The sequence below is a fragment of the Papaver somniferum genome, chromosome 5 (genome assembly GCF_003573695.1).
Source record: "Papaver somniferum cultivar HN1 chromosome 5, ASM357369v1, whole genome shotgun sequence".
NCBI lineage: Eukaryota > Viridiplantae > Streptophyta > Magnoliopsida > Ranunculales > Papaveraceae > Papaver > Papaver somniferum.
The window spans coordinates 1563018-1575091 of record NC_039362.1 but is presented as its reverse complement, the minus strand read 5'-3'; the positions used below and the strand labels follow the sequence as shown (position 1 = coordinate 1575091).

At 35.2% G+C, this 12074-nt stretch overlaps 1 protein-coding gene across 1 annotated transcript; it reads right to left on the bottom strand.

The window, feature by feature from the left end:
- Positions 1-379: 379 nt before the first annotated feature.
- Positions 380-1504, bottom strand: LOC113277165. The gene is made up of 2 exons (XM_026526326.1): positions 1205-1504; positions 380-1018 (listed from the first exon to the last, which is right to left on the bottom strand). The coding sequence occupies exons 1-2, from the start codon at positions 1502-1504 to the stop codon at positions 380-382; spliced, it is 939 nt and encodes a 312-aa protein (XP_026382111.1).
- Positions 1505-12074: the final 10570 nt, after the last annotated feature.

The window sequence follows — 12074 nt, the reverse complement described above, 5'->3', positions numbered from 1 at the left end:
GGAGTAAAATCGACAAATAATTGTCTATTTCTTAGGATAATGTGGGTGGTTTCACTATCAACTAAACATTCAATTTCTCCTGGAGACATTCCTATAAGTACATTAGGAAGGAATGCTACAAACAAAAAAAACGAACAATTTATCTCACTTTCTTTAGAGAATCTTGTTCTACTAGAATGACGTCATTTCCATTCTAATTGATATGCTAAACAATATATTATCATAAAAAAGTAAAATTCTATAGAACATAATAGAAAATAAGTACTTATAGATAATTCATACACATGACATAAAGATGGTAAAAACATGTTTAGAAACAACAACACCTACTTAAACCATGAAACAAACGATAGTCTAAGATAACATAAAAAGAGAGAGTCTAGCAAGCTATAAAACAAGAAACTAAATTCTTAGGCCCAAGCAAAATCAGGAACATCCATTGTTTGGAAAAGTCCTCATTGCCCAGGAAGTCTAAGATTGTCAGGTTGACGTCAGGGGCTACATCATTTTCTTCCACATAGTTAGCCTCTTGTTGGAGAGTTTCCCGGTACTTTTTGTAGCTCGAAGCTATATTGGAACTAGCCTTGCAATGCTTATACCAATTTCTGGTAGATCCACACCTAAAACAAGGCGCACTTTCATCTGCGGTCCTTTTGTTAGTGGAATATTTGGGTGTTTTCTCGAACTTAGGATCACCACCACTATGGCCAGAAGTTCCTTCTCTATGCCAAACATTAGAGTGATCGTTACGTCCTCGACCTCGATTATGTCCCTTACGTCCTCTTCCACGAGAGGTGTTATCTCCACGTGGGTATGGATCATGGGGATGTGAATCAGAATGTCGAGCCCTTTTTCCTTTGGGGCCCTTTCCCTTATTGACCTTGCCATGGTTAGCTCTGGGAACTTTCTTTTTCCCGACAGCTCTGGCATTGTTATTGACAAGAATCTCATTGTGTCTTTTGGACACTTGCAATAAGTTTATCAACCTACTGAATGTGGTGATTCTCTTGTTATCAGCCTACAAACGAAACTGGTTCGCTAGTATCATGGACGAGGTGGGAAAGGTCGATAGGGTTTTCTAAATCATTTCCTCATCAGTAAGTTTCTTTCCACAGAAGTCCATACATGCCTGAATTTGCAGCATGTATTTTTGGAAATCATTCACTTTTACATAATCGAGAAAGCAGATTTCGTTTCACAGGACGTTCAATTGTGGTATTAAGGAATCATGAATGTTCCCAAAACGGCTATCTAGAGCATCCCATAGCTCTTTTGTTGTTTTCAAGTTATGATAACCCCAACGTATGTTAGGATCGATGTGCCTCTTGAGGAACATCAGAGCATGATTTTTGTCTTTTTCAGTTGGCGGAGCAGCGTCGGTAGATGGTTTGATAGTGGAGGTGAAGTCCTTTGCCACAAAGGTAGTTTCCACATCAGCTACCCAACGATGGTACTCAAGTCCTGCTAAGTCCGAAAGTTCGAATTCTGGTCGAATTGGGTCCATCTATATAGACAAAATAAATGACATTAATATGGTGCTCAAGTCCTTCTGAGTCCACAACAAATCCCGGTATCATTTTCCCGTGACCAAATTTCTTATGGTTGCGTGGGTAATACAGATATGTCATATAGTCCAATATCTGATCATAACCCAATCCAAAAAATTAATTAACCAAGATTATTTATGGTTTTAACAAGGGAACTTTGTTCGCAAACCGAGTTTCTTTATGGTTTAAAAATTGCAAACAATTTTGGTAACAAGGTTGACAAAATAGTCAACTGAAAATAGGTATGTACAAAAAAAAAACTACGTGCCCATTTATCATTTATATACTCATATAAGATTATTGGAATTTAAGTCGCAATTCGTTTGCATATTTAATTAATAGCAGGACGTTTGCGGGATAAAAATAAATTTTGGCTAATATTTGTGACATGCATGAGTAATATCAAATTAAGATATAATACTAAGTATAAGGTCCATGTCAAAAATTTACAATTTTAAGGAAGGTCTAGAAAAAATAATATAACATACTAAAAGAATATGTATGGTAAATTATAACATATAGTAAGGGTAACATCATGTATGTATATATGATGAATATTTGATAAAAAATAAATTACTAGGATATTCATGGCATAAAAGAAAAATAATTAACATACATACATATACCTCATGGGTATAACAAATTTGCTAACAAGTAGCATGATATGATATCCACGCATGTATTTATTTATTTTATTTTTCAAAAAAAATTAAGGAGCAAGTACAAAATCAGTGAGTTTTTTTTTTTTTGAAAAATAAAGCAAATTACACTTTTGTATCACCTGATTTTAATTAATTAAACTATAGATAAGAATGTCACTTTCATGTTAGAGACAAGCATGTGATCATAAAAAAAACAAATAAGCTATCACTATCAAGTTGAAAATCAACTAGTAAAAATCAAATGGTTTATTTTCTTTTAACTTTTGGTGTAACTAAAATAAAGAGTAGAAGCTAATATTATCATGTCATGTGATACATGAGACATAAATATCACTTTCAATAGGTACATGACAATAAAAGGAGTGATTTGAGTTATACCTTCTTTTGGAAAAAATCCTACTTGGTTTGAGAATGAAGCCAACAACTTTCTTTTGGTTTTTGTATGAAGGATTGATACTCAAATGTTTAGACAAGGTGTTGATAACGTGTTTAAGTTTGTTGCATGGAGAAGACAAAGATTATAGCATAAAGGAAACAAAATAGAAGTAGAAGGAGAATCATAGAGTTCCATTCATTTATTAATCACATATATATACAAGAGGGAGATAACTCTAGCTATTACATGTGTTAGCTTGCATGTGAGATGGTTTTACATGTGTTGATTGAGTTAGAGGAAATGTTACATGTGTCTAGCATGGAGAGAAGTTGCCCATGTATAGTGACACATGGGGGTGGTCAACTACACCACCAATAATATTTCTACAACACTTCAAACTCTTTTAGATGATTTTTACTGAGTATTTATTGATTATTAATACTTTGGAGATTATTGGGTTAATGTATTATCAATGAAACAATGCCTTGTTAAGGAAATTTTATTTGATTAGACAATGAAAATTTTTGAGTCATGCTGGTTTGACTGCTAGTGATAATTATTCTATAATATACTTTTATTTCGGGTCTATTTTATGATTCTTCCTTAAAAATATAACTCTTTTGGATTAATCTGGAATCTTTAACGGCGAAATTAATTTTTCCGGTAAAATATAGTTCGTTAGGGTTCATGTGGATTAAAAATCACATAAATATAACGGTTAAATGTTCCTAAAATAATTTATATGTATCCGCTGCGATAGAATTTCTGAACTTAACATAAACAAAAATTAGACAAAGAATTAGTTGTTTGGACTTGAGACAAGTGTGGAAGTCTAGGCTTGATATTAAATGCAACATTTCGGGTTTTGGGTTTTGATTTGGGTTGGAATGCAGACCTGAAATTTGGGATATTACAGCAATTCTCGGTGGAAATCATAAGTTTTGCTTCCTCAAGCTTGTTGTCAATGTTAGTGGAACAAAACTATATGTTTCTTACTAGTCTTCTAAATTAAATCTCCAACTAAATCTCCAACTATGTTAAAATTTGGTAGTTAAGTATCATACATCACCCTCAAAGACTTTAAATGTAAGTCTATTGCAAGTATATTTCCATGTCTTGATCTTTGATCTAAAGGAAAATCAAATAGGCTTAATTGTAAGAGGCAGATTGGTATCAAAAGTCTACACTTAGGTTGAAGAAACTATTAAGTTGTTAAGGGAATCAACTGCGTAAAGCCTTGCAAGGTTCAAGAGACGTAAGGAGCGCAACTGTAAGTGACTCGCTTGGAGGGTGGATTCGGTCTCATCGACATTCCAGTCCAAAATTTGGCCATATGATAGTGTCTATAGCGTCTTAATACAGTTTGGTGATCAAATGTGGATGAGTTCCCAAGTTTGTTTTTCTATTGCGGTTTCCTCTTTAACAAAGCTCTTGTGTTTGTGTGCTTTTTACTTTTACGTATTTTTTTATTGTTAAAAGTACTAAACAGGTTCATACTCCTATCAAAAACGAAAAAGTTAGTGGTGTACTTGGTAGCTTCTCCTTTTTAAGGTCAATCACACAAAAAGTGCAAAATTCCTAAGGAAGATAAGTCGGAAAGCAGATGAAACTTTCTAATACTAATAAGATCACTAAACTGAGATTTACCCAGAAAAATATGAACTTAAGACAAAGATTTCGAAGTTTTAAATAACACCATTTCCTAGGCCTGCCAATGGATGTCTGAAATCCGTAATTGAATATCTGTAATCCATTACTGTTACCATCTGACATATCGGTAAACGGATATTCGTATCTGATAACCTATCAGATATTTTCCTCTTAACGTAACGGTAGTGGAATTGGGTGTTTCTGTTAGCCTTATATCCGAGATCCTGTAACATGTGTACTGCACGTGTAAATTCCTAGACCTAGGTATTATCATTCCCTTCTTCGAATGAATCTCTTCTCATTCTTCACTTCAGTTGTCGACATAAAAGAGAGAAAAAGAGAGAAGAAAAACTCACCTCACCTCCTGCCTTTCAATTCATGCAAAATCATCTTCTTATATATACAAATCATGTGTGATTACTGATTAGAAAACTAGGTTTATATTCTTCTATTTCTTTTGAGTTTAATTCCAATTTATAAAAACTCAATTTTCAATTTAGGGTTTCTGAAATTAGGGTTTTCAGAACATGTTGAGATTCGTGAAATTAATCATGTCCCAAAGAGAAAGAGGAGCTTCCAATCATGTTGGTTCATCAAGCAATCCCTCTGTTTCAGTTGCATCACAATTACCTGCTAAATCAAACCAAGTTCAATGTTCATGAATTCATTCAATACCTGCTGCTATTACACCTGTGATTCGTCCCAAAAAAGAAGCAGAAGAATAAATAGAAGTAGATGAAGATCCAATTATATATGAAGAAAATAAAAAACTACGTTCAGTAAGGTATGATGTATGGATTGATTTTGAAAGGTCAATTGGAAAGAAGAAACTGAAAAGTGGGAAGGAGGTTGGGATGATTATGGCTGAATGAAAACATTGTAAGAAGAGAATTACTGCACCCAGTAACCAGGGAACCATCCGCTTGCATCACCATGCTAAATCCTGCAAAGAAAAGCCTGTGAATAAGAAATGACAAAGAAAGATTACTTCAATCAAAACAGGTAATGCTCAAACCAAGTTAGCTAATTGGAAGTATGATGCTGATGCTACTAGGATACTAGTTGTAAAAATGATTGTTAAACATCGTTATCCAATTACTATAGTTGAGCATCCATATTTTAGAGAGTTTGTTAAGTCTCTGAATCCTGCTGCTAAGCTTTACACTAGGAATACAGTTAGGGAAGATGAAAATGCGGGGGTCTAACAACCACACCAAATATTTCGATTAGCAATCTATATGAACAAACTCCAATATACTTTTATGAGAATCAACTAGACAGTTAGACTCAATCAATAGAAAAGTATATCAAAGAGTTAATATCTTTATCTCTCGATTTGATCTTTGCTCAAGCAAATAGAAATCTGCGAGTCTTTATCAAATACAATTGGATGGTACCAAATACCAATATACAAGGATCAATCAATTTTCAATCAACAAACAAAGGTTGGATTTCACAATGGATCGATACAGCGCACAACCTGTGATATTTCATATATATACAAAATATAATGCGGAATAGAAATAACATAGACACCCAAAATTTTGTTAACGAGGAAACCGCAAATGCAGAAAAACCTCGGGACCTAGTATAGATTAAACACCACACTTTATTAAGCAGCTACAGGCACTAGCCTACTACAAACTAACTTCGGTCTGGGCTATAGTTGAACCCTAATCAATCTCACACTGATTCAAGGTACAGTTGCGCTCCTTATGTCTCTGGTCCCAGCAGGATAAAGCGCACTTGATTCCTTTAGCTGAGCTCACCCACAACCAAGAGTTTCTACGACCCAAAGTCGAAGACTTTAATAAGAAAATCGGTATCACACAGAAAAGTCTACAAGGATAGATAAAGCTGTCTCCCACAGATAAACCTAAAAGTTTTGTACCGTCTTTTGATAGAAATCAAGGTGAACAGGAACCAATTGATAAACCAGAATTATATTCCCGAAGAACAACCTAGTATTATCAATCACCTCACAATAATCTAAATCATATGGTAGCGAAACTAGATATTGCGGAATCACAAACGATGAGCCGAAGATAATTGTGATTTCTTTTTATCTTGCCCAATCGAAGATATAATCTCAAGTAAATTATTCAATTGAACTCGTATGATAGAAAATGGCAAAATCAGATCGCTCAATTACAAGAGAAGTAGTTTCATCTGGCTTCACAATCCCAGTGAAGTCGTTAATCGATAGGGTCTCGAGAACCTCTGATTAAAGGAGAATCGACTCTAGCAAACCAAATAGTATCACACAGGAGGTGTGGGGATTAGTTTTGCATATTTGCTAGACGTCTCCTTGTATAGTTTTCAAATCAGGGTTTGAAATATAAGTTACCTTGGTAACAAAGAATTCAATAATCATCGTTAGATGAAAAACCTGATTTATCCAAGATAATATCTTTTAACCGTAGATCGAAACTTAGCTTGTCACACACACAAATGAAATGTATTGAGTAACCGTACATAAACGTGTACATTAGTTGGTTCACAAATGGTTGACCAATAGTTAGCCAAATGATCACTTTCATATTAACCGTATTCATCTTTCTCATAACTAGTTCAAATGACTCATAAGAACTAGTTCAAGAGTTGTTTCATTGTTTAGGTCTTTATACATAGACAAAATCGGTTTGATTCATTTAAATCAATTCATCAACAATATATCCACGATTTGCAAAGATCGCATTCCTTATAAAGTATTGTTTTAAGTCCATGAACTACTGATTTGAGAAATAACCATCTTGGGTATGCGTACGGGTATGCGTACCTTAGCTGCCGGATTTTGAGTTTGTTTTAGTCTCCAAACTCATCAGAATTTTCCAGGTGAAAAAGTTTCGCCAGTATGCGTACGGGTACGCGTACCTAAGGTGACTGGTTTTGAGTTTGTAAACTCCAAACTCAGCTGAAAGTTACAGACGTGAACTTCCACCAGTACACATACGAGTGCGCGTACCCAACCTGTCTCCTTCACCAATACCACATGCACACATATGCAAGCACTTGGTTTCCGGCACATGGATTTATACACTAATGTGCGAACACACTATATTCTTATATTCATAGGTGGTTACATATTCTCAACTCTACATTTCAATCATTGAAACATTCTTCAATAATGTTATAATAGTCGTTAGACATAAAGAATCGACTATCGTCCTCAAAGCTATTTTCAAGATTGAAACGTCATCATGACTTTTGTCACGGGTAAAGATGAAAATGGTTAAAGCAAAATATTACCAACACATATTTCGAGAAAAAGATAGACGAGTAAACTCGCCTTGAAATAACAAATGTGTATGTATGAAAACTATCATACTTGTACGAATTTTGTCTCAAGATTAAGAAATAAAGTAGATAGACTTTTGAGTGAAAAGATGAGTTCAAGTCTCCACATACCTTTTAGTCGGATGAAGTTCCACTGGTTCCTTGAGTAGTTCGTCTTTGCAAGATAATCGCCATAGAGCCTAGAGCTCAACTATTCCTAACTATCCTAGACTGAGACTTAGTCATAAGTAAACTAGAAATCAAGACATATATTTTTGATCACTAACATTTACAAACATGCTTGAGATAGCAACACATGCAAGTTCGACTTAGCAGTGCTCTAACAATCTCCCCTTTGTCAATTTTAGTGACAAAACTATCAATACATATGGATTACAAAATAAATAACACTTTGTATCTTCTCGTCCGCATGCTTGATCTCCTTGGTGCTTCAACATTACTTGAAAACTTCGTCTTTTCCAAGTACTCTCATGATTCCATAGATGTTCAATTAACCATCATAGTTATTAAAGTTGTGTAGTCATAACAATGAGAAAACAAAAGCTCTCGATCATTGTTATACAGTGTGATAGTATTATTACACAGCATCAAAGTTATTATATCAAAACTTTGACAACAATACTATGGTGATATTTATCACTCCCCCTTAGTCAATACTTTCGTCTCAACATGAAAACCACTCCCCCTTACATAATGACCCGTAAAGCACGTGAATCATATGTTTTTGTAGTGTGAACTACATATTAATTCTCCCTATTTTTGTCAATAAAATTGGCAAAGGTACGAAAACGGGATCCTAATGAAATTTCCACGAAGACACTTCAAGACCAAAGAAAAGTACAAATCAAATTGTTTAGATGCAATCATAAAGACGAAGCTAAATGCATTCATCAAGGAGTTTATAAAGATACAACATAACCCCTAAATAATTCCACAGCCGCACTCCCCACAAAGATATGGAAATTAAGCGCAAGTTCAAAAGAACTCTCCCCCATTTGATGTTATTCCAAGGAGAACAACAAGAACGACCTTACTTTTGCAAGAAAATAAGGGTTTTATTGGACACCAAAAACCATAAAGAAATGATTTTTTATATCCAAAATTCTCAATTAAACTAACCACAAGAGAACCATGATTAATTTAATCGGAATACACAATCAAATTAAACACAAAAGTGATGAACTTAATTGAACATGCTCGGCATAAGAGAACTTACAGAGCAACGATTATGTTAACCATCAAAGAATGATTAACTCAATCGTTCTATGCTCAACACAAGAAAAACTTATGGAGCATTGCAGTATACACATAAAATATGGATCAGGGAAAGATCCATACTGCGGCATATACAAAGATTCATTCTATCTTCATTACTATTTGTATAACGATTTATAATAGACATAATCTTTGTTAACAAAAGATTTTAACCTATCTTCCATCAAAAATTGACATAATAGGCTTAACTTTTGTTTGTCAAAAGTTCATCGATCTTGTATCAATACTTGCATATCGACATATAAAATAGATAACTTTGACATTTCGTATGGGACAATAATAGTTCACAGACGCAAACACACATATCCCATAGCATATTGCAATATATAAAACCATAAAGATTAATACTTTAAAAATCATCTTCCACACAATTTTAGAATTTAAATAAATAAACCTAAAAAATAAAGATGAAAAACATTGGACATAGCTATGTGTACTCACAATAATGGTTATTCCAAACTTTAGTTATTCTTCCTAAAACATAAGAAATAAATTTCTCATAAGAAGACTTTCTAGACAATAAACTTAACACCAATATAAAGAAGTAAGAAAAACTACTCATTATCTTCATCTTCGGAGGCCATGAAGGTGGAACGAACTTTGTCCATGTCTTCTTTAATATCGGGATACTTGGTAGCAATCACAAGTAATTGTTCTTGGACAAAAATTCACTTTGGTATTCAATCTAAAACAATTTTGTAAATTTGGTGAAAAGGCTTCATAGAAGTATCATTCGAGCCATCAATTGTGTCACATCTTTGTCTCTTGCAATCATATTCCCTCATATGAATGAAGGTACACGGTCGAACAAGCTTGGGGGTTCCAATGGAATTCCCAATTGGATTAATGGAGAAGTTGCGACAAATTTGCTCAATCAAGCAAGGAAAGCCTAACTTCTTATCGACGGTAGTCAACTCTATCATTTTCAAAATAATGAATCCACAAATATCAAGACCTTTGGTTTCCATCACAAGGTAATAGACTAATTCCACAAACTCACAACTCCAACGAGAATTCTAAACCATGGAAGGACAAAGGTTAGAAATTCCCAATTTTCCAAAGACTTTACAGGAAAATCTAGTTGATTAGTAGGAAATTTTCCTCTTTTCCACACAACACTTTTTCCACAAAGACCATTTGAAATAATTTCATATGAGGGTCTTTCATCGCTTGGTCTAGGGATACAGAAATTACCCAACGGAATTTTGGTAATCATCGAAATTAATTCTCTATTAACTACAATACGTTCTCTATTGACCATGGTCTTGAATTCCATGTCCTCACTGACAACATCATGAATGTTTGCATAAAAGACTCTAGTAAGAGTATCAAAACCTTTCCCAAATCCATCAAAGATGTTTCCAATCTTGAATTTTTCAAAACAAGTCAAATCCTCCTTATACCCACTGGTAGGCTGGGGACTGTGTTGAAAATAAGATAAAGAAGAGAAGCCTACAGTTAACCGCAAGTGCACGGTGTCGAGGTGTAGAACAGTGCAAGAACGGGTCGAACCACAGGGACTTGGGCGTGTAAGTTGAAGTTTAGGATTTACTAGAATGTTTTCTAATCTTAACAGAGAACAAAGGCAGTAACCAAAGGCAAGGCAGTAAACAAGTGGTGACGTAAAATTCAAGACAGTAAAAGTAAGAGCAACAACAACAAAAAGAGGCAGTAACACAGGCAGTAAGCAAGTTAAACAAAGAGATGAGTGAACAGAGGTTAGCAAATTCACCACTAATCTTGTACTATGCCTTCCACTGACTGCACCATTCTTGTGCCTATAGCAGATAAGGGGTAAGATCCTAGTCTGCCCTATATCTGAGGGGTTTCCCCACTAGAAAGACCAAGCACAACTAACTACAAGGTATGCATGACATACAATGTGAGATAAAGATGATGATGCACTAAGTTGAATCTTTCATAAGAATTATAAACATCCAAGAACAATACTATCAATATGAACACACAACAATATTAGGGTTTCATTGAAACCTCAGCAAGAAAATTAGAATATATTGTAACTAACTGATAAATGAAATAGAGAGTTTAACATTAACACTACATGGAACATCAACAGTACAGTAACATTGAGGGCACTGGCTAGTCCAGGCCATTCTCTTTTATACCCAAAATCAAATTAAGGTTTACACAAAAAATCCCTAAATTACACAGTAGAAATTAGGGTTTCGATTTTTACCTAATTAGATGGGACAACTGCTCCATCTCTTCGACCCACGCTTCTTCTGCTTCTCCTGCTCCATCTCCTGCTCCAATTGCTTATCTAGCTCGACCTAGTTCATCAACCTCTAACCTAGGGTTTCAGAGAGAGATAGGTGAGAAATTGATGAAGTAGAAGGCTAGAGAGATAGGGTAATGATGGGTTTTGGTGAGGGATAGCCATGATGGCTTTTGGTGGTGGTTGGTGACGAAAAGATGGTGGAGAAAGCGGTGGCTGAGAAGAGGCAGGAGGAGTTGGTGGTGTTTGCAGAGGTGAGGGAGAAGATGGGATCGACGGGTTTGGAGGAAGGGAGTGTTTGGCTTTGGTTTTGGGTAGGGTTAGGTGCTAGTGTGTGAGGCGGGGAGTAGCGGATTTAATGCGTAGCGAGAAGTAGCCGTCAGATGATCAATTCAGATTGGATCGAACGTCGTTAAGGAAGAAAGCTTGGAGAGACCGTAGGATGCGTAACACAACGAAACTGACGGCTCAAGATGGAGTTAGGTGCTATAGTGTTTGACATGAGCTTCAAATTTTGATGCACGAAGATGAGGCGACCGTTGGATGATGAGATGGATCCAATCTGACGGCTAAAAGGGAAACGGGTTTTGGGTTTGGGTTTTAGACTTTAGGTTTGGAAATTGGGCTAGAGAAATGAGTTTGGGCTTAGGGGTTCTGAGCCCATTTCTTCTTTAAGAACAATTTCTTCCTTTTTAAGCCCATTTCTAGCTTTTTGGTCTTGCGCACAACATTCTTCGCGGCTTTCTTGCGTGATTCCTATCGGCTTTTCACCACTTTTATGCTCTTTTCGCTCCGCAATTCCATCCAAGGTTTATTTAGAACCTAAAAATGCAAAATTAATTAATAAAAATATTTATTCTTGAAAACAACGAAAACACAGAATATGGGATAAAATGGAGAGTTAGCGCACAAAAGATGAGTTAAATGCCGATAAAAAGGTGACGATATATACAATATTTGGCACTCATCAAATACCCACAAGCCTGAATTTTACTTGTCCTCAAGTAAAACAATATAAGGAAATCCTAACT